This window comes from Peromyscus maniculatus, chromosome 23 (assembly GCF_049852395.1).
Source record: "Peromyscus maniculatus bairdii isolate BWxNUB_F1_BW_parent chromosome 23, HU_Pman_BW_mat_3.1, whole genome shotgun sequence".
Taxonomy (NCBI): Eukaryota; Metazoa; Chordata; class Mammalia; order Rodentia; family Cricetidae; genus Peromyscus; species Peromyscus maniculatus.
In genome coordinates this window covers 29698086-29721176 of record NC_134874.1, presented here as the reverse complement: position 1 = coordinate 29721176, position 23091 = coordinate 29698086, and the positions used below count along the sequence as shown (strand labels likewise).

At 48.1% G+C, this 23091-nt stretch overlaps 1 protein-coding gene and 1 pseudogene across 2 annotated transcripts in view; both read left to right on the top strand.

The window, feature by feature from the left end:
• LOC121825494 (paired immunoglobulin-like type 2 receptor alpha) overlaps positions 1-6428 on the top strand; it is a 47778-nt gene extending 41350 nt beyond the window's left edge. The window contains exons 6-7 of the mRNA XM_076560276.1: positions 3244-3275; positions 3710-6428. Coding sequence (XP_076416391.1) covers positions 3244-3275; positions 3710-3835 — 158 coding nt within the window. The 3' untranslated portion in view covers positions 3836-6428. The remainder of the gene's footprint in view (positions 1-3243; positions 3276-3709) is intronic.
• A 4990-nt stretch (positions 6429-11418) lies between these two features.
• Positions 11419-23091, top strand: part of LOC143270391 (paired immunoglobulin-like type 2 receptor beta) — a 107960-nt pseudogene continuing 96287 nt past the window's right edge. Inside the window, exons 1-3 of the transcript XR_013047569.1 lie at positions 11419-11899; positions 12217-12603; positions 14795-14984. The product of XR_013047569.1 is annotated as a paired immunoglobulin-like type 2 receptor beta (transcript). The remainder of the gene's footprint in view (positions 11900-12216; positions 12604-14794; positions 14985-23091) is intronic.

Sequence of the window (23091 nt, the reverse complement as noted above, 5' to 3'; positions counted from 1 at the left end):
ACAGAGAGATGGGTCAGAAGTTAGAACACTTGCTGCTCTGTCAGAGAACCTGAGTTCTGCTCCAGCACCCACATCAACTCTGGCTCCAGGCCTGTCTGAAGGCGTCTCCTGAATCCCACAGGCATCTACTCTCATGTGCACATAAATTTAAAATTCAAAAAACAAAACAATAACAAAAAACTTTAAAAGCTATAGTAGCTAAATAAATAAATGAATAATAGACTTTTTCTAAAGAAATACGGTAGCCCTCAGAGGGTAAAAGGTGTCAGTGTAGAAGCCTGGGAGCCACATGGTGGAGGAAATCGACTCCTGCAAGTTACCCTATGACCGCCATACAAACTGCGGCACCCCCTACCACATAATAAATAAGTGGCAAAAAAATGTGGTCATGAAAACAGCATAGTACGGACCAAGACAAATAGACCAGTAGAGTGAAATATATTCCAGAAAGAGGTGGTCTCTAAAGGCACAAAAAGGAAGGCTGGTGAATGCAGAGTAGATGAGGTAGGTGTGGAGTGAGGGAACTCAAGGTTGGTGAAGGAAGCAGAGGAGACAGAGGTGGACATGGACCTAGCAGAGATCTGGGGAGGTTGCTGTGTAGGACACAGCCCAGCAGAGGGAGCTCAGGCTCCTCTCTGACTGCCTGGGGCGGGTTCTCTGCTCCTCTGTCCTCTGAAGGTGGTCTGCACACAGAGGACAGCTGAGAGGGATGATGGAGGATCAGCACTGATGTCACACTGACACTGTTTCTTCCCCACAGGACAGACGACTAAAGCCGAAACCCCAGCCAGGTGAGCGCCATCAGGGTCCTCTGCAAGAGCAGCCAGCGCTCTTAACCACTGAGCCATCCCTCCAGTCTCCTTCAAATAGCATTAAAAAAAGAGAACCACACCCAGGACCCTTCGCATCTCCCTAACCACTGACTCATCCTGTCTGCTCCCTCCTTGTCCTCTATGACCTCAGGATCCTCAGGACACCAGATTCACACACTGACAAGGAGTGCAGGGTCTCAGGAGTCTCCTTCCCAGAACAACACCCACTTTAGGCCTCAGTCTTCCTCCCTCTCTCCTTCCATTTCCTGGGCTGCCCTCTCTGTCTCTGTTCCCTCTCAACCTTGAACATCCGCCTGGATTCAACAGCTCTCCCATCCTTCCCTTTCTTCTCTCTGTCTTTCTCTATGGTCAGTGAGCCCCGCTGCCCCAGAATCCTTTGTTCCAGATCTTCCACATCTCTTACCCTTTTCTCTTCACCTCCCAACATCTCCACCCTTCTCTCCTGCCTCTTCTTTCCCTACTGTACATGGCCTGCTCTGATCCTTCTTTCTCAAACCTCTTTTTTTCTGAAAAAGGGTCTTATTTAGTCCAGGCTGGCCTCCAACTTGAATTTCTGATCTTTTGCCTCCACCTCCCAACTGTTGGAAGGACAGGCATCGAACCACACCCGGTTTATGAGGTGCTGGGATGGAACCCAGGGCCTTGTGCAGATAACTCAAGCATCCACTAGCAACACTGCATCCCAGCTTCCTCCCTCTCTCCTCTCCCTGTGGCTTCTTTGGCCAGATGCCCTTCCTCCAGTCCCATCTCAGGTCCTTTCTTACCGAACCCAGCCTGAGCACCTACCAGGAGATCTGAAACTTTCTTGCCTTCTAGTTTTCAGGGTAGTGAGAGAGAATAGACTTGGTTCTTCCTATTTCTAGTCTCTGTTCCTGCCCAGGGCAAGCCGATTTCCTAGAATGACTCCCCTTCTGCTAGTGCTGAGAGACCTCGGCCAGGCCACCTTCCCAATGGCCTCTCATTCTCTTCCAGAGAAGATCTATTCTGAGAATGAACTCAGTCATGCTCATCTAGAGTCACTGAGGATTGCAGAGACCATTCAGAGGGGACCAGCTCCTGGTGTGTGTGTGTGTGTGTGTGTGTGTGTGTGTGTGTGTGTGTGTCTGTGTCTGTGTCTGTGTCTGTGTTTTGTGTGTTCTCCAGTGTCATGCACTCTTTTAAATAATTATTTTATTACATTTTATTTGTTTGTGTACATGTGTGTGGGTATGACTTGACATGGCCCACATGTGGCGATCACAGGACAACTTCTGAGAGCTTTCTCTTTCCTTCCACCTTGTGGATCCTTGGGATGAAACTCAGGTTGTCTGTTTTGATGGCCTGGCCTTATGCACTATGTCATTTCACCTTGGATTTTGGGTTTTCGTGATTGTTGTTGTTGTTATTGTTTGGTGTCTTTTGTTTGGTTTAGTAGAGACAGGGTCTCCCACTGGTCTGGAACTCACCAGTTGGACCAGGTTGGTTGGCCAGTGAACATCAGGAGTCCCCTGTCTCCACCTCCTGAGCACTGAGATTACAAGCATGCACCACCATGCCCAGTTCTGTGTGTTGTTACTGTTCCTGTATGTGTGCATGTGCAGGTGCACATCCACATGTGTGTGTGTGTGTGTGTGCACTTGTACATGTTTGTGGAAGCCAGAGGTCTATGTTGTAACTCCCCTCAGTTTCTCCAACCTTTATTCAATATTTATTTTGAGTCAGGATCTCTCACTAACCTGAAGCTCATCACTTTGGCTAGGCTGCCCAGACAATGAGCTTCAATGAGATCCTCCTCTCTCCATCACCACCCTCCAGGTACATCGTGTCCAGCTTTTTTCACATGGGTCCTTGGGGACCTAAATTTGGGTCTTTATGTTTGTGAAGTGGGCACTTTGCCAGCTGAACCGTCTCTCCAGCCCTCCACTCTATCTTTTGAGACAGGGTCTTTCACCAAATCTTGAGCTCCTCTGTTAGTCCGGGCCAGTGAACTCCAGGGATATATCTGCCTGTCTCTGCTTCTCCAGCATCCAGCTTTCTGTGGGTCCTGGGTCTGCAATCAGGACTTCCTGTTTATGTGACACTTACTTTCCTAACTGAGCCATCTCTGCAGCCCAGAACCTGATGTCTTAACCCTTTCCTGTCCAGATTCTGATATGTTGTCCATTTGTTCCTGTGCAGGGACCTCATTGAAAACACTGACAATGTTGAACCTGAAGGTAAATTCTGCCAGCTTCCTGTTTCCCAACCTTGCTGCTGTCTTCTCCCAAGACCCCACACTTACATGAGCACCCCTCTATATTTTCTCCCTTCCCTCCTTCACCCTGTCCCTCCCATGTAACCAAGGTCCTCACCTCACAGTTGGAACTCCCAGCCATCTGTCTCCCTTCCTGTCACAGTTTGACCTCAGCACTCTGTGTTCCTTTTTCTCTAGGACAATATATGGACCCCAAAGTGAACCCCAAGGTAAGCCACTCAGACTCAGGCCTGAGGGAAGTTAAAGGGATGTTGAAGAAGGAGGCAGAAGGGTGGAGGCTGCAGGAAGTGCAGGATACTCAGGCTGCATTGCTGCAGGTGTGGGCAGGACACTCAGGCTGCAGCAGCTGCAGGTGTGACAGGGCACTCAGTCTGCAGCTGCTGCAGGTGTGGCAGGACATTCAGGCTGCAGCTGCTGCAGGTGTGGGCAGGACACTCAGGCTGCAGCTGCTGCAGGTGTGGGCAGGACACTCAGGCTGCAGCTGCTTCAGGTGTGACAGGGCACTCAGGCTGCAGCTGCTGCAGGTGTGGGCAGGACACTCAGGCTGCAGCTGCTGCAGGTGTGGGCAGGACACTCAGGCTGCAGGTGCTGCTTTATGGTGGCCACAGCTGCACTGCTGCCATCCAACCTCTTGTCCCCGCAGGATAACAACATCGTGTACGCCTCCATTGCCCGCTCAAGCCCAGCCTCCCCAGGAACACCACCCTGCCCGCCTGTCCATGGGAACCCCCAGGAGGAGACTCTGTACTCCATCGTAAAGACCAAATGAGTGGGTCTGGGTGATGATCTCAGAGTCACCTGTGCTTCTAGTAGGAAGACTCCCAGCTTCCACAGATACCCACAGCCAGAGACAAAATTTCATGGGTCACTGATACCCATGGCCAGAGACAGAAATCCATGTGTCAGGGCATTTGAGCTCAGAGAAAATGAGAAAATCCCTGGTCCCTTTTCTAACTTCCTAGATCTTTCTCACAAAAATAAAACAATCTACAGAATTTGCCTAAATGATTCTAATTAAGAGTCACTAATGTGACCCTTAACTTCTGGCCCTCTAAGATTCCCTCCTCTATCACTTTTTTTCTGGCTGCCCAAGGCAGGGGATGCCCCAAATGCTGGCAGCCAGTCTACACAATGTACACCCACATCTGAGAGGGTAATAACCAGCACACAGTGACTGGTTCCCCTGGACCACCACACTGGACATCAGCAGCAACCCTAGATAGATGGTGTGAGACAGGGAACTAAAGACCAGATGGTCACAATGCTTTCCTAAGGCCATGTCGCCCCCAGGAAGTAGGGGATTCAAGACCACAGAGATGCTTTTTCTGAAGGTTCCCCAATCCTGGGTCCTGCTGCTGTCCCCAGCCTCCTACACCCTCCAGAGAAGGCAGGTTGCCATAGTGACATGAAAGGAAGTATAGCTTAAGCAGTGGACCCAGAGACCTGCTTTATTACCCAGGATGCACAGCTCTGACCTGAATCATGGAGCAGGTCACCAACCCCAACATTCAATATCTGCTCAGGATCACTGAGAGGCAGTCAGCAGTAGAAGGACCAGAGCACACTACTCCTCAAAGAGGCCCGCCAGGAACTCTTCTGAGCCATCCCTCTGCTGCGACTCCCCTCTCCCCTCTGCCTCTCCAATGTCTTCCATGAGTTGTTCCAAGTCCAGGTCACTGGAACCATCATCTTCAGGGGGAACCTTGCTTCCTTCTGGGTCAGGGCCTACTGAGACCCAGGACCTTCCTTTCCCAATTGCCAAGCCTTGTGTGGAGCTGGTGGAGCAGGGCACTTTGATACAATTTTAATTTCCTTCTCCATCGGTAAGTGTTCACTGAGGCCTTCCTTTTAGAAACTCCAAAATTTTGTTTTGTTTTGTTTTGTTTTTGTTTTTCCCAACAAGGTTTCTCTGCATAGCTTTGGAGCCTGTCCTGGAACTCACTCAGTAGACCAGGCTGGCCTCAAACTCAGAAATCCACCTGCCTCTGCCTTCCATGTGCTGGGATTAAAGGTGTGTGCCACCACAGTCACACATTTTTTTAGGGCCTAAAGAGAACAAATGATAAAGTTAAGAGTCCCTTTAAGTCAACCTATCCTGATATTTTTGGATTCTTATGTTTAAAGCATCTGAAAGGATTGTCTTTGCCAGAATTCAGAACATGGGCTTTCAGGTCACACTTATATTCCAGCCTTGTGGTAACTGTGTGTTCAACATGAGTCTTAAACAAATCTGAACACTTCTGAGCCTTACTTAGTACAGTTGTATCTGAAATGTCAAGGGGCTGGAAAGACGGCTCAGCAGTTAAAACAACTTGCTGCTCTTGTAGAAGACTGTTTCAATTCCCAGTGCCCACACGATGGCTCACAACCACCTGTAACTCCAGTTCCAGAGGATATGACCTCGAATAATATTCATGGACCAGCCTTAACAATACTCTTCCCAGGGGCCCTGAGAGACACTACCAACATCGGATTAATAAATCTAGATTCACCAGTTCTTTGACCATTTACTGTATTCCTCTTGACAAAATTCTATCTATACAGCTCAGCTCCATCCTCACATTCAGTTCCTTTCTGTAGACAAATTTCTAAATGGTCTGATTAAATAAAAATCATGGAGACAGAAATTTGGGTTAAAGCCTGAAAGAGATCAGAGAAGCAGAACAAGCCACAACTAACATCTCCTCGTCAACTTCTCCGCCGATCATGTTTCCATGAACTGGTAGCCTCTGAGTCCTCATCCGAGTAGATCTCAGCTGAACTGCTGCTCAAAAGCCTAAAATCTTAAAATTAAAAAAAAAAAAACCTCTAGTTCCTGTTTTTCATGCCTTATATACCTTTCTGCTCCCTGCCATCACTTCCTGGGATTAAAGGCATATGTCTTTCCCAAGCAAGACATGAGATCTCAAGCACTGGGATTAAAGGTGTCTGTCACCACTGCCTGGCTCTGTTTACAGTGTAGCCTTGAACTCACAGAGATCGAGATGCATCTCTGCCTCTTGAATGCTAGTATTTAAAGTGTGTGCTACCACTGCCTAAACCTCGACGTTTAATATAGAGGATGTTATGTGAATTTGAAGTCTGCAGAAAGATGATGGGGCCCCACCTCTCTGTACCTATTTTTCCTGTCCTCATTGTTTTAGTAAGCTCCTATGCTTTTGACCTCATCTTCATTCCGTTCCTTTGTCCTCCATCTCTCCTACTTAGCTCCTTACTCCTGGTTCTCAAAAAACTCTACAAGAGATCTGCCTTATCCTCTACAGAATCTCTGCCTTCCTTCCTTCTCTCTGGTCACATGGTCTGTCTTCCAGGAATCCTGTTCCACCTTATGAAAGACCCTAACCCTTCAGGCTTACACGCCGCCCCCCCCCCCCAGCCTCAGGAAATGAGAAACTAAAAATCTAGTTCCAAGGGCAAGTTGACTCAGCCATTGTTCAACCATCCCCGCCACAATGTAACAATGTAAAAAGGTTTCTGTTAAGAGATGTGCTCAACTGTGACTGGGATAGTTGCAGGTGTTCCAGGAAGGACCACTGTGACCTTTGTGTAAACTCCACTCCTGCCCTGATACCCCCCTTGAGGTTTCAGGAAGAATGTGCATGCTGACAACTGTACCCCCTCTGTGATCACTCTGTAACCAGACCATGATCTCTCATGAAACAAATTTGTATGGGAATTGTAATCTTATGGCTTTTGTGGGTTTTCCCTTTAAAAGCCTCCATGGGGCTGCAGTAAGATGTGACTCTTGCTCTTAGGAGCAGAGTTTGCCTGTCTGTACAGATGTTCAATAAACACCTCTTGCTGTTGCATCAACTGGACTGGAGTCTGGCTTCTTGGGGTGCCCCCTTGAGAAGTTAGTACCCTGGGTCTGTGGCCTATCACTTTCACACTACCTGAATATGTAAAAACCTCCTTGTTCTCAGTCAATTGCTCTGGAATGCCACTATGCCTGAAGACAAGGGATGGTCTCAGCTATTCTGTCCCCTGCGAGTCCTTCAGTGCTTTGATTAGGGCTGGCCCTAGCTAAATAGGAATTTTGCAAAAGGCTAATACCAAATTCAAATGCTGAAATGGAGCAGTAAGCTCAGAGGAAGAAGGCCCAGCCTATTTGAACTTACCCAAATACTGGTCTGAGAAGGATGCTCACACATACATGTTCTATGGGAATTATGAGCACAAGAAATTCATCACATAGTTGAACACCCTAACTGTCATGATAGAACCCTTATGCAGTGACTGATTGAAGCAGATACAGAGATCCACGGCCAAGTCTCAGGTGGAGCTACAGGAGTCCAATCAAGGAGAGAGAAGAGGGATTATATAGCAAGAGATATCGAGACCATGAATGGAAAAAGTACAGACAACTAGCCAAACTAGTGGAAACACATGAACTGTGAACCAATAGCTGAGGAGCCCCCATGGTACTTGACAAGGCCTCTGGATAAGCGAAACAGTTGTTTAGCTTGAACTGCTTAGGGTGACCCCAGGCAGTAAAACCAGGACCTGTCCTTAGTGCATGAGCTGGCTTTTGGGAACCTAGTGGCTATGCTGAGACACTTTACTCAGCTTTGTTGCAGGGAGGAGGGGATTGGACTGGCCTCAACTGATCATCCCAGGCTCTGCTGACTCCCCAGAGGAGACCTTGCCTTGGAGTAGGCGGGAATGGAAAGTGGGTTGGCGGGAAAAGCTAGGGGATGGGAGGAAGGAGAACAAGGGAATCCGTGGTTGATATTTAAAACAAATAGAAAAAAATCTTAATAAAAAAAAGTCAAAAAAAAAAAAAGAAATTCATCACAATGAGCAGCTGAATATGAAAGCTGAATAACACCAAATATTCTATGATAAATGGCTTCCCACTTGAAGGGCCCTTGGTCAGTCAAGGTATAGCTTATTGTATACAGCTGTACTCCTTATATCCACATATTCTTGTGGCTCACCACAATGGCACCCTCTTCTGGCCTCTGTGAGCACCAAGCATGCATGTGGTGCACAGATATATATGCAAGCAAAACACCCACACACATAAACATTTTAAATATATATTATAAATAAATAAATAAAATGTCAAAATTCTAAGGCCCATTCCATGAGATGAAACCCACTCTTGGCATTGTTAAAGGGTTCAAGAACCTGTGTGTGGACAAAATTACGCCCTCAGGGAAAATCCACTCCCATCCTCTACTTAATGGACATGGAATTAAAGTGACTCTAATAACTTCACTGCTGTCCCCACAGATCTGTGCATCTTTCAACCTTGTCAGAGATGCTTCTCCTTGCAGCAGGTGACAATCAACAGTGTCGCTCAACTGGCCAACGTCCTGAGAATAAGAGACTGAGGCATCTCAGTCCTCATGGGGACATACCACACCCCTCTACACAAGGCTCAAGGATCTTGGAGAAACGAGAGGGGTCAAAGCAAAAGGCTGTGTAAGAACCAGAGGTGGTGGAAACTGTATTTTCTGAACACACCAGGGCAGTCACACATATGAATTCACAGTGATTGTGACAGCAGGCACAAGATCTGTTAGAATTCTGTACTTACTTCCTCTACACATGCAGTTCAGGGTTTTGCATCCTACGTTATCAGTGGGCACTGTTGACTACATACATGAGGCATGGTCACACAATCAGTGCATGCGAGGTGCAGCTCCATACCAGGGGTCCTTAAAAGCCAGACGCAGACCCCACCTTCCCTCTGCTCTCTCTCTCCTCCCCATCTTTCTCCAGACTTTTTGCTTATTATAAAAAAGCGAGTGAATTGGAATAAGGGCATTGTTTCTCCCAGAAAAACTGCTTCCAGGTGTCAGTTGGCTTTTCGGGAGGTGGGCGTCCTGGGATGGTGGTCTGTCCTGCTGGCCTGGGAGCCGTCCATCCCTCTCGGCTTGGCACTCTGGCTGTTTTTGTGTCTGACAGGATGCTGGTGAGACAGAGAAAGTTTAGGAAAAAAGGATTATTATTGTTTTCATTTTCTTTGGAGTGTTCCCAGACCTGGAAAGTTTGTGTTTGGCACTTACCTGAAGTAGAACCAACCTGACCAGACAGACTTAAGCTAGTTTCTGGAGCTTGAGAAAAAAATTGAACTTATTAAGAAGCAGCCATGAGAAAATTAGTGACAGTTATAATGTTTAGTACTCTGCTTGTAGTAGTTAGTGCTAATGAGAGGGACAGAGAGATTGAAACATATTTTTAAATTTTTTAACCTGAGGTAAGGTTTATCAGAGACAGATTATTTGAGGCACATGTTTCCTTTAATAGTTAAGCATACAGGAGACACAGGCGATCAACTGTTGAGAGCATTTAACAGCAATAGATGGTTATATTAATCTGTTTTTGTAGAGCTTAGACACTTTTGGGTCTGGGGATTCTCAGGAATCCACAAGGATGACCCCACCTTGATCTGCTGACAGTGGTCCAGAGGGTGCCTGGACTGGTCTACTCTGGTGACCGGTCTAGCAAATAACCTAACTGTCATCATAGAGTCTTTGTCCAGTGACTAGTGGAGGCAGATGCAGACATCCACAGCCAGGCACCAGGCTGAGCTCTGGGAATCCAATTGATGAGAGAGAGGAGGGATTCTGCAGGCGGGGGACGTTGAGATCATGATGGGAGGACATGCAGAGATGATGACCAGCCACACTAGAGGAAGCACATGAACTATGGACTGGTGGCTATGGAGTCCCCATTGGACTGGACTAGGCCCTCTGGATACAGAAAACGGTTGTTTGGCTCAAACTGTTTTGGGGGGCACCCAGGCAAGGGGATTGGGATCTGTCCCTGGTGCATGGGCAGGCTTCTGGGAATCCAGTGCCTGCGGTGTGACGCCTTGAACAGCTTTGGTGCAGTGGGAAGGGCCTTTTACCTACCTAGGTTCAGTGTGCCAGGCTCTGCTGACTCCCCATGGGAGACTTTGATTTGGGGGATGTGGGGATGCAGGGTGGCTTGGGAGAGAGGTGTGGGGATGGGAGGAGGGAGGAGGGAAGATCTGGGGTGGTATGTGGAGTGAGTAGAAAATTTTAATAAAGAAAATGAAAAAAAAATCTGTGCTTTGCTGGGCAGTGATGGTGCATGCCTTTAATCTCAGCATCGGAGGCAGAGCCAGGAAGATCTCTGAGCTCAATGCCAGCCTGGTCTACAGAGCAATATCTATGACCAGAACCAAAACTACACAAAGAAACCCTGTCTGAAAAACAAACAAACAAACAAAAAACATTCTGTGTCTTGGCCTGTCCAAAGGAGCAATGACTATAGAAGTGTGTCCATGTAAAGCTGGGAGTGAGGCCTTGAGAGGTTTCCCTGGCTCAGGTCAGAGCATCTAAGGACCATGGGGACTGTGAGGAAGGCAGAGACAGCAGATGTGACAGAGGTGGCTGCACAGCCACCTGCAGGGAAGCATGGAGAAGGCAATTAGTGCAGGAATCTAAGGAAATGGGAAGTCGCCTCTGCACATGTCACTCAGGGAGAATGATGCCACTTCCTCTGGTACAATCTTGTCTACCATGGAACTTATGGAACCCTGTCATGGAACTTATGGAACCTTGTTCCGACTGAACAAGCCCTGAGTCCAGACAACACCCCCCCCCACGTCACACACCTTCACAACAGTACAGGCCAGTTGTGTCCATACTCAGAGATGTCCCAGGCAATATGTTATAAGGGATGCATTGCCAGTCTGACCTTTCATTGCTCACTTCATCCAAAGAAAGTTCTAGAGCAGCCACAGCCACAGTCACTCAAGTGCTTTGTGGGAACAGTCTACTGGGAACCCTGCAGCAGATCCCTGGCCTTTGAGGGGAGTTCAGAGGCTGCATGGAGCAGGCAGGCTGAAGTCTGTTTGGAGTGGAGGACTACAAGTCCTTGATGGGATGAAGTCCAGTCAAACGGCCATATGGCTGTCACATGACATGTGCCGGGGCTTCTCTGATCCTGGGCATCCTCTTCTGAAGTGGGTGAAGGCTGGTGGGATGTAGAAAGTCTCCTTCAGAAACTGGAGTATCTTTGGATCACTGTCTAGGGGAGGGAGACCATCACCCAGGAAGTCCAGGGCAGTTACAGACTCGGCAGCAGTGAGCAGGCCAGGGCAAGTGTGTCCACTGGGCCTTGGTTTTGCCGGGTGCTGTGAAGAGTCCCTGAAGGACAAGAAGAGGACAAAGAGCAGATGGTGGTGGGGACACTGAGGTAGGGATGGGACGGAATGTGTTTCCTCATCACCTACATCCTTGCTGTGTCTGAAGTGAGCAGAAACTGACCACTTCTGTGCCTGAGGTTATTCGAGAGAGGGGGAGACAGGGAAGGAGGGAGGGAAGAAAGGAAGGGAAAGAGACAGAGACAGAGACAGAGAGACAGAGGCAGAGAACCAGCATGGTGGAAGACATAATGAGAAACAAGAGGAGGGGTTGTGAGGAGTGGAGGAAACAGTGATTACATAGAAAATGGGCAAAACTGGATAAGACAGGGAATGGGAGGCCAGCATGCAGAGGTCAATTTCATATCTTCCAGCTAAAAATAGGATCTGGGCTCAAGGGCACGACCATCCTGTCAGTGACCACAGGGCTGATCTTCTGCAGCTTGAGAAAGAAGAAGCCAGAATGATAAAGGAAGTTGCTGGTCACAGGGAGGTGGAGATGGGGAGGTCCTGCCCCACTCTGTCCTCCACATGAGAAGGCCCTGGGGTTGTGTGCCCCTTTACACTGATTCTTCCTGACTCCTGAGCACCCTAGGGTCCCTGCACAGGGCTCCTCTCCTGTGATGTCTCTGCTGGTCTCACTTCCTGGAGGGAATCAGGCCATGGCTTGGATTCTGCTTCTGCTGATGTCAGCTGCTTGTCTGTAAGCTGGTGAGTGGTGGGGACCTTGTTAGCAGGGACTCTGCCCTAACCACAGGAAGGGCCAGTGGGGCTGGGAAGAGCAGGCTGTCATGTGGACAGGGGTCTGCTAGAGGAGCCAGCCAGTGCTGTGTGCTCCAAGAGAGAGCTCATCCTCAGAGTGGGTGCAGTCCAACCCTTCCTTGTTTGTTCTGTCCCATATGGGACAGTGGGACATAGTGACAGTCCTGCCCTGTGTCAAACACCCTCCTGTGGGTGAAGGCTGAGACAGCCCTGAGTTTTCTTTTCCATCCCCTGAGGTGACTTCAGATTCTCCCCATCCCTCCCAGGTTATTCAGCAGTATCCAGCAGATTAAATGCCTATGGGATCATCCAACCAGCCCGCCTCTCTGGTGTCCAGGGCGGCTTCATCGAGATCCCCTTCTCCTTCTTCTTCCCCTGGGAGTTGGCAGAGGATCCACAAATGAGGATTCTCTGGAGATGGAAGAACTACCATGGGAAATTTATCTACAATTCCTCCTCGGGTTTCATACATGAGCATTTCAGGAACCGGCTCATCCTGAACTGGACACAGCCTCAGACATCCGGAGTCCTCAGAATCCTGAACTTGAAGGAGAAGGACCAGACAGTGTACTTCAGCCGAATTCATCTGAACACAAGAGAAGGCATAAAAGAGTTTCAGTCGATTACTGGGACCCAGCTGACCATCACCCATGGTGAGCCACACTGGCTCAGGCTTTGATGCCTCTGGCTTCCTTGTCCCCTAAATGTCACCTCAGGCTCCACAGTTCTGAGCTTTGTTTCATATTCCTTTCACTTGGCTCTGCCCAGACTTCTGCTAACAGGATCTTCCCCTGTAGTTGTGACAAGCCTTTGCTGCCCCTCTGACCTTGTCTGTCATTCTCTGCTCAGAGGGAACCCCACCCCACACTAGGCTTCATCATGGGTCCTCCCCCTAGTTCACCCCCTTTTTGTTCCAAATCTGATACTGTGGTTCTTCCCACTTCAACCATTCCCCATTCCCTCGAGGTGGATTTATTCTCTAGGATGTAGCTGCCTCACTTGGTCCTACAGCAGGGATCCAATTAGTCCATCTATGCAGCATCTCCACACAAATACAAACAGTAGGCGCCCACTGGATATTCTTCATGTCCTACAATCCAGTTTTAACCCCCGCCTGTCACCACAGTCTCCATTACCCATCCTAGCTTCCCAGGACACATCCCTCACCTCTCCACCCAATCCCTTGTCTCCTCTCAGTTCCCCAACTCTCTTTCCTCCTTCCTTGCCCTCCCCTTTCCCACACAAGCCCCCAGGATTTTCAATACAGTGTCTCCAGTTTCATGATGTGGCTCTCTGTCTCCAGACAGAGCACTGACTGACTCTGAAGCAGAAGTAACTGCAGGCCCATGCATGCCCTGGAATCACCGAGACCCATCCTAGTCACTGTGTGGTTCCACACATGGCCATACTGGAGCTGAGGGAGACTATGTGCTTGGTAATCGATCACAATCTCCCTCTGTGGGTATTAATTTGTTTATTTATATTTGGTTTTTACAACAAAGAGTCTCACTATATATTCCTGGCTGTCCCAAAATACACTACGTAGACCAGACTGGCCTTGACCTCACAGAAATCTGCCTGCCTCTGGCTCTCAAGTGCTGAGACAGTCATGTGCAACCATGCTCAGCTGTGGCTCTTGACTATATTAAGGTCAAACTGTGAGAGGACACTCACAGCACAGTTCTTGTGCAGTCTCTACGGCTGCCGTATTGACATGATGTAATGACAACCAGCAGCTGCCAGGGCTCAGGGAAGGGAAAGGAGCTGTTGGAAAGGTCTAGGGCAGTGGTTCCCTACCTATCCTTTAAAAGAGTTCCTGGTGCTGTGGTGACGCCCATCCATGTAATTATTGTGTTACTGTTTCATAACTTTAATTCCGATACTCTAATGAAATTGTAATGTAAATAACTGATAGGCAGGATACCCCATATGGGACCCTAGTGGGGTTAGGGACCCACAAGTTGAGAACTGCTGGGATTTGATCCAAATAGGTAAAGGTTGTGGAAATTAACCATAGTGATGTTTGTAGAGAAAACCAGTGTACTCTGCATTGAGCTGTGCATTTATGCCTAAGATTACACATTTGTTATATATTATGAATTCAGTGTGTGTGATCATGTGGATCTGATCATTTGTGTGTGTGTGTGTGTGTGTGTGTGTGTGTGTGTGTGTGTGTGTGTGTGTGTGTGTTAACACATGAATGTGCACATTTGTTCATGTCCCTGTAGAGGACAAGGGATAACTTCAGGTGGCAACCACCTTATTTTTTGAGACAATGTCTCTCACTGGCTTCCAGATTCCCAAGTAGGCTAGGCTGTATGACCAGTGAGGCCCAGGGACAAGCCTGTCTCTGCCTCCTCAGTACTGGGATTACAACTCCCTCATCTCTGTTTGGTTTGGAACTAAGTATGTATAGACAAGGTTGGCTTTAACTCACAGAGACCTGGCTGCCTCTGGCTCTAGGGCTAAGATGAAAGTTCAAACCGGCTTAAACCAGCTCTTTATATGGACGCTAGGGATGAAACTCGGGTTCTGATGCAGAAAGCAGCAACACTCTATAGACTGAGTCTTATCTGCATGTTACAAACGTTCACAACAAAATCAGCTGTACTTCTGGGGCTTAGTTGTCTGTGACCAGATGACAATCCGAGGACACAGCTCCAGGACATGTGGAGAGTGAACATTTGAGCTTGCTCTCCTGGAGTCTCAGCCTTCAGCATGTGTTCCCCTCTGTGAACTTCTAACCGCTGTCCCCATTCCACATTCCACAGAGGAGACAAGGTGTGACACTCACCCCATCCCTCCATCATCCAGGGGATCTGCTCACTCCTCATCTCTCCCCAGCCATCAGGACCACCATGCAGAGCCCCTCCATCATCACCTCTGCAGTCACCACAGCTGGCCTGCAGGACACAGAGGACCAGAGGAATCCTTCACTTGTGAACCTGGGAACCACAGTCGGGGTGGTGGTGGCCACAGCTGTGCTCATAAACTCCGTCTGTGTATAAATGGTCTTCCTCTGGTGGAAGCCAAGGTAAGTGGTCCAGGACAGGCCTCACCTGAGCTTCCCCTCTGAGTTTTCTCAGCTGTGGACATGGAGAAGGACGAGCTTGTGCAGGGCGGAGTTCAGAGAACAGAAGGACAGAAAGGAGCTGATCTCACCCAGGACTGAATCTGCACCTCCTTCCTTAGAATCCCAGCTGGAAATCAGAGGAGCAAGTGCAGATGAACACGGAGCTGTGCTAGGGGTTCAATGGGGCACTCATGTGTCTCGGGGGACAACTGCTCATTTGGAAAGAGCTGTAGCTTCTAAACAAGGTCTGAGGTAGACCAGTGCTCAGGCAGGGATAACATCTCACAGGAAGTGTAATCTGTGAAAAGGGAACTGTTTGACTCAGGGATATGGTATTAAAACAGAAACTAGGAAAATGGTGTGTAATAACCCACACATGAAAACAACATGTCTGGGAAGTACCTACCCTAAAAGAGGCAAAAAAATTGTCCTAGAAACAAAACACTGTGTGAGAAATCACAGAACAGCCAGGAGATGGCTCAGTTGGTAAAGTGCTTGCCCTAGAAACGGGAGGACATGAGTTCCATCCTCAAGATCCCCCTAAAGAGTTGACGATGTTTCAGATACTTGGAGAGGCAGAGACAGTAGGGTCTCTGCGGCTCACTGTGCTGACAGAATTGCCCTCTCACTGAGAAGCCAATGACAGACCTGTCTCTAAAACCATAGTGGACAGCTCCTTCAGGATACTCTCCAATGTTGTCTGATGCCATCCACATGTGCATGCAGAGTTGCAAATGTACACACACATTTACATAATGCATTAAAAATAAATTTTTAAAAATTTAGGGAAATAAATGTAAGGATATTTGCAGAATGGTTATTTTTATACAATAAGTCTTCACAATGCAAAACACTCTAAAAATTCAATGCAATCCCCATTCAAATCTCAGTTACATTTTTGTAGAGATACAAAATGTTGTAGATTTGTTTTCTAAAATGCATGGGGATTCTAAGAACACAAAAAAGGGGACATAATGGGGGAACACCTGTAATGCCAACAAGAGAGAAGTACAGAGAGGGGACTCAGGAGTTCAAGGTCATCTGCAGGTACATAGCAAATTAAAGGCCCACCTGGGTTCATGGAGACCTTGTACACACACACACACACACATACACGCGCACACACACACACACACACACACACCGCAAGAAAAAAACCCCACAAGTGTTGAGTGGCTGCAGAGCAGATTTAATTGTATGTTAAGAAGAAGACTAGGATAGGTGCAGAGACAAGTAGAGTGGAATAGAAAGCCAAGAATACAGACTTGAACATGTATCTCCTGGTCGTCAGAAGGGCTCAGACCTCCAATAGGTGAGAGGGGATTCTGAGAGCTGGAGAGCAGCAGCCTGAGAAGCAGCAGAAGTCTGACTGGGATTTGAACCCTGAGACTGAATCTGCAGGGTGGCAGCAGCCTGCACTCACAGGGAGAGCTAGAGAGCCAAAGGGAGACAAAAGGGAGGCATGGTGAGTGCAGAGCAGGGAAAGCAGGGAGGTGACATGGGTTCAAGGCAGGGGAAGGAAGCAGAGGGAGAAGGACATGGACAAGGGCAAAGGACCAGGAGAGCTGTCCTCTGATTGTCTGTGCTGTGCAGAAGGACAGCTGAGGACTGTCCTCAGGTCCTGGTGACTCTCAGAGCTGTCCCTGAATGTCTGCTGCAGAGCTGTTTGCTGCCCTGGGCTCCTGATGTTGTCTGAACACAGAGAAGAGCTGAGAGGCAGATGGAGGATCAGCATGGCTGCCACACTGACACTGTTTCTTCTCCTACAGGCCAGCAGACTAAAGATGAACCCCAGCCATGGGAGAGCCTGTCATCTGAAGGAACAGATGAGGACCTGTGTGGTGGTTTGAATAAGAATTTACAGATAGCCTCAAGGATTTGTCTGCTTCATCCCAAGGCAGTGGCACATAGGATGTGTGGCATTGTTAGAGTAGGTTGTGGCCTTGTAGGAGGAAGTGAGTCACTGGGGGTGGGCTTTCACACTTCAAATCCTCCAGCCAGGACCAGTGTCTCCCTCTCTCTTCCTGCAGTCTGCTATCTGAATGTAGATGTTCAGCTACCTCTCCAGCACCATGCCTGCCTATGTACCTCCAACCTTCCTACCTTGGGGATAATCAGCTAAACTATTGAAACTGTAAGCCAACCCCAATTAAATGTTTTCCTTTATAAGAGTTGCCGTGGTCATGGTGTCTCTTCAAAGCAATGAAACTTTGGTTAAGACAGGCTGTTTGGGGAATTTTTATGAGAGGCATGCAAGGGATCTGGAGCGATAATTTCACCAGAAAAGCATTGCACACAGGTTGGAGGACCTGAGTTTGATTGGGAGAACCCTCAGTATAAACTAGGGAGGTGATGGGAATTTGTAAACCCAGCCATGGACAAGCAAGAGACAGCCAGTGTCATGGAGCTGTCTGTCCAGCTAATCTAGCCTAATTGCTGAGTTACAGAAAAATGAGACACCATGTCATAAAAAATAATGTGGATTCATCAAGGGGATAAATCATGGTATAACATTTTCCAATTTTATTTTAAAAACAAGTATTTAAAAATTACAAATTAATGGAAAAAAGAAAAGTGGAGAGCAGATTGATAGCTCAATGTGAAAGGGTGTTTGTAGCCTAGCCCAATGATCTGCATATGATTCTGGGAACCCAAATGGTGCAAGGAGAAAACTGACTCTGGAAAATGTTTCTCTCCTTCTAGAGACAAACATTGTCTGTCAGTCCCCAGCTAACAGACCTCCAGGGCTGTGAACTCTCACCAGGGAGGTCAGTTTACATCAAAGTGGGGATTGATGGCCACACATCCTGCATCTCACCACTTCCCTGTCTCCTGCCTGGGAATCAGGGAGCATGGGTGCAGTCTTGTGCTGGGACACATCCTGTCCTTGGATAGGTACAAGAAGAGAACCCCCACTTCTGCCATGTGGGCTCTGATGTCCTGTGTCTGTCTCTGGTCCCGAGAGCCCAACGCTGCTGTTCCTGTCTGTCCCTGGAGCTATCAACCCTTTTTCTTTTTTAAGCACAAATTGCTAAACAGTCTTATTAATAAAAAAAACCCAGAGCCAGTTATTGGGGTGAAAGCTGAAAGATCAGATGATTAGAACAAGCCAGCCACTAGTTCTTACCTCTAGGAAATCCTCAGTCTCAGGATAGTGAGTTTCGGTTTCCTCACGCCTTATAAACCTTTCTCTGCCCAGCCATCTTACTTCCTGGAATCAAAGGCATATATGCTTCCCAAGCAAAGGCATGAGATCTCAAGTGTTGGGATTAAAGGTGTGTTTCACCACACCTGGCTCTGTTCACAGTGTGGTCTTGAACTCACAGAGATCCACACAGATCTCCACACAAATCACTGTCTCCCACTGGTAGGATTAAGGATATGTGCCATCACATTCTGACATCTATGTCTAATCTAGTGGCTGGCTCTGTCCTCTGATCCCCAGATAAAATTTATTGGGGTGCACAATATATCACCACACTTACTAATCATGTCTCATGGCATATCAAATTGATGAGTCTATTAAGAAACTGTCCCCAATTCCCATGAGACTGGTTGAAGACAGGAGGGGTCCCGGAGATGTCACCCAGGCTTCTCCTGGCTGAAGTGAGGTCTCCTGAGGCAGCTGTGAGATGTCTGCAGTGGTGTAACTGGATCCAAGCCTCCTGAGGCTGAACTCAGCAGCAGCCATGGTCTCAGTGATCTTGGCAGCTGGGGTGGTGTCTCCTCTGAGCATCCCTGGTGTGTTCACACCAGCAGGCTTCCAGGATGATGGTCTGACCAGTCATCAATGGGAGTATCATCTCCTCCTTCCAGGTAGCTGGGCACAGGGAAGGAGCCTCAAAGCTGTTACTCCAGTGCTCACGTGACTTGCCATGTCAGTTTTCATTGTTCAAAAGGAAGAAACAGCAAAGGAACCCACCACAAAGACTTCACAGCACCAACATTCTCAACAACATTTAGGTCAAATCCCCTCAGGGTGAAGGAACATTACTGTTGGAATGGGGAGCAGACATGGGTTCTATCGTGACTACCAGTGTTTGGGATTTGTGTTCCCTGGCCTGAGCCAGTCAGTTAAAAGAAGTACTAGAGGAAGCCAGGCAAGGTGGCCTATGCCTGTAATCCAATGACTGACTGTAGAGATAGCAAGACCATGAATTATACCTACTGAGCTTGAGGTCAGCCTGGGCTACATGAGACTCTGTTTCAAAACTAAACAAACAGCAAGCTAACCATAAATCCAAAGAGTCAGCAAAGTCATGGAGGCTGGTTATCTGTTAGTTCACTTTGGTAGGAGACAGAGAACTTGAAGATATCACCAGTTTTTTCTTTAGATTCTCTCAAACAAATCATGTAACTATTTATAGTTTCATTTAAGCAATATACAGTATTGAAGAGGAAATTGGGAGTTTCTCCATTTCTGTGACCTGAAACTCAGTGACATGTGAGTTTCTGCCTCCGGCCTTGTCTATCTGCAGAACATGGGAGAATTCATGCAGAGTAGCAGGAGACTGAGCTGGTCACAAGGCCCACTCACTGGAGCTTTAGTACAGTATAGAGTCTCTTCTTGGGGCTCCCCTGGCAGGGGTGCAGGGAGTACTCATGCTGAGGTTGGCAGCACATGAGGGAGATGAAGATGATGATGTCATCCTAGGGAGAAAGAAGAGGTCAGATGGGGGTGGGGCAACTGTGCTAATGTAAAGTCTCAGGTGCAGCCTGAGTGTCCTGTCTACACCACCAGCCGCCATCCTTCCACCCTCTCTAGCATCTCCTCCACTCTCCCCAGGACCCAGTCTGGACAGGTAACTCTGGGTCTGTATGTTGTCATTCAGAAAATGAATTCAAAGAGTTCTAGGAAAACCAAGGTAACAGGAGGGGTGGACAGATGGACATTTTTTATCAATGAGGTTATCTGGTGTGTCAGGCCCACAGGGTCTGCACCGTGCGTTATTTGAGGGAAGTTTCTGGAACTGGATTTTTCACACAGAAATAGGTGGGCCAATCCCGTTCTCTGCCACCACTGTTATGGGAAAACACAGCTGGGTATAAAATCAGAGTTTGAATGCTGGGGTCACTGTCAGGAACTGGAGTCTGAAGAGTCACAGAGCCTGGCCGGGGAGACCATGTTTACTCAGGATGAGGACTGGGTAAACATGTGGTGACAAATCAGCTGTGAAAGGTGCCTTGCATGATTGTGTGTGTCTGTGTTCATGTGCATGTGTGTGCAAGTGAGTCTGTGCATGTGGAGGCCAGAGGACAGCCCCAGGCATTACTACTCAGGACACCATTCACCTTGAATTTTTGGTTCTTTTTTGTGGTTTTTGTTCTTTGGTTTGGATTTTGTTTTTTATTTTGATTGCTTTTGTTTTTTGAAACAGTAACTATATAGCTCTTGCAGGCCTGGAACTGTATATGTAGATCAGGATAGCCTGGAACTCAAAAAGATCCATTTGCCTCTTGCTCTGCTTCTTCCACCGCCTCCCCAACTCCCCCCCCCCCCCGCCAAAAAAATAGAATTAAAGGAATGCATCCTTCTGTCCAGCCCACCCTGAGTTTAAATATTTAAAATTGCACTTCCTTCTTTATTCTGTGGGGGCAGGGCACACATGTGCTACAGTCTGAGCAGTAGCCAGGTTCTCACACTGCAGTCTGACACTCCCCATGGTCACATATGTGCAGAAGCACTGTGCACACCACAGCCCCAGGCTGCTCTTCCACAGAAAGTGCCTCTCCCCCCTGAAAGCATCATGGCTGCAGGACACAGATGCTGTTATTAGGGGAATGGAGTTGGCATTGCAGGAGACGAATTACAGTCAACATGGCAGGGCGCTCTAAGGAGATTTCAGGCTCCACCAACATGGCAGGAACTCCAAAGAGGGAAGGGGAGTTCTTTTTATGTCCTTCTGGGGATAGGGGTGGTTTCACTGCACAAGCTGAACCAGGAAGGAGGCAGGAGAGGGAACAGGATGTGTGGTCACTAATACCGTCATTGACTAAAATCACTGCCCAGGTGAGAACCCCTGGACCTGGATGGAAGCAGGTCAGCTGGAGAGAACAGTGTCTGGACAGCAGTGTCTCTGTGAGAGGTGAAGGGCGGTGCTGTGCCCTGAGCAGCAGCTGGATTCTGACATCACAGCCTTAGGGTGCAGAGGACAGACTGGAGGGGACCAGGCTGTGTCACTTTGCCACAGTGGAGCTGCACATGGGGATGAATGGCCAGAACCAGGAAAATGTCAAGGAAAAACCTTTCAGACTTTGTGATTAGCCTGGTGTGGTAGTGAATGTCTGTAACTCCAGTGTGTGCAAGGGGCAGGCAGGAGGATCAGTAGTTCAAAGTCATCCTTGGGTGTGGAAGACCTCAAACAAACACTCAGTGATTAGATGGATGACATGGGGACCAGGGAACAGGAACAAGTGTAAGTGTGTTGAGAAACACTCTGGTGAAACAACCAAGCCATATAGGGACAGAAAGAGGAAGTCTGTTTGAGAGTGTGTAATGGCGGTTACTTTTCCACTGTGGTGATAAAACATCATAATCAAAAGTAACTTGAGGAAGGAAGAATTGGATTTGGCTTGTGGTCCAGAAGGAAGGTTAGTAGTGGAGGGGCAGCTGAAGCAGGACACTGAGAAGTCACATCGGCAACACAAGCAGAAAACACCTTTCCAATATGACCAAGATTTCAAATAGGTGAGCCTATGCTGAAGATTATTCACTCAAACCTGCACAGCGGTGGGCTGACCAGGTGATTTGGGATTACAGTTGAAGTGCTCATGTGGATCTGACAGAGCTGTCCAAAAAACAAAGAGCAACCAAGGAAAGTGTACTTAAGTCAAAAGAGAAAACACAGAGAGATTAGTCAGGAGTTAAGAATACTTGATGCTCTGGCAGAGAACCTGAGTTCTGCTCCCAGAACCCACATCAGGCAGTTTACAACCTCCTGTAACTCTGGCTGCAGGTCTGTTGGAAGTCCTCTCCTGAATCCCACAGGCATCTACTCTCATGTGCACATAAATTTAAAATTCTAAAAACAAAACATTAACAAAAAACTTTAAAACCTACAGTAGATAAATGAATAAATGAATAATAGATTTTTCTAAAGAACACGGTAGCCCTCAGAGAGTAAAAGGTGTCAGTGTCCAAGCCTGGGAGCCACATGGTGGAGGGAACTGATGGCCACAAGTTACCCTCTGACCTCCATACAAACTGTGGCTCATCCTTCCACGTAATAAATAAGTGGGGGGAGGGGGGACCCTATAGTCATGAAAACAGCATAGTATGCACCAAGACAAATAGACCAGTAGAGGGAAATATAATCCAGAAAGAGGCGGTCTCCAAAGTCACAAAAAGGAAGGCTGGTGAAGGCAGAGTAGATGAGGCAGGTGTGGAGTGAGGGAACTCAAGGTTGGTGAAGGAAGCAGAGGAGACAGGGGTGGACATGGACCTAGCAGAGATCTGGGGAGGTTGCTGTGTAGGACACAGCCCAGCAGAGGGAGCTCAGGCTCCTCTCTGACTGCCTGGGGCAGGTTCTCTGCTCCCCTGTCCTCTGAAGGTGGTCTGAACACAGAGGACAGCTGAGAGGGATGATGGAGGATCAGCACTGATGTCACACTGACACTGTTTCTTCCCCACAGGACAGAGGACTAAAGCCGAAACCCCAGCCAGGTGAGCGCCATCCAGGTCATCTGCAAGAGCAGCCAGCGCTCTTAACCACTGAGCCATCTCTCCAGCCCCTTCAAATAACATTAAAAAGGAAAACCACACCCAGGGCTCTTCACATCTCCCTAACCACTGACTCTTCCTGTCTGCTCCCTCCTTGTCCTCTATGACCTCAGGCTCCTCAGGCACCAGATTCACACACTGACAAGGAGTGCAGAGGATCTCAGGAGTCTCCTTCCCAGAACAACACCCACGTTAGGACTCATTCTTCCTCCCTCTCTTCTTCCATTTCCTGGGTTGCCCTCTCTGTCTCTGTTTCCTCTCAGCCTTGAAGATCCGTCTGGATTCAACAGCTCTCCCATCCTTCCCTTTCTTCTCTCTCTCTTTCTCTATGGTCAGTGAGCTCTGCTG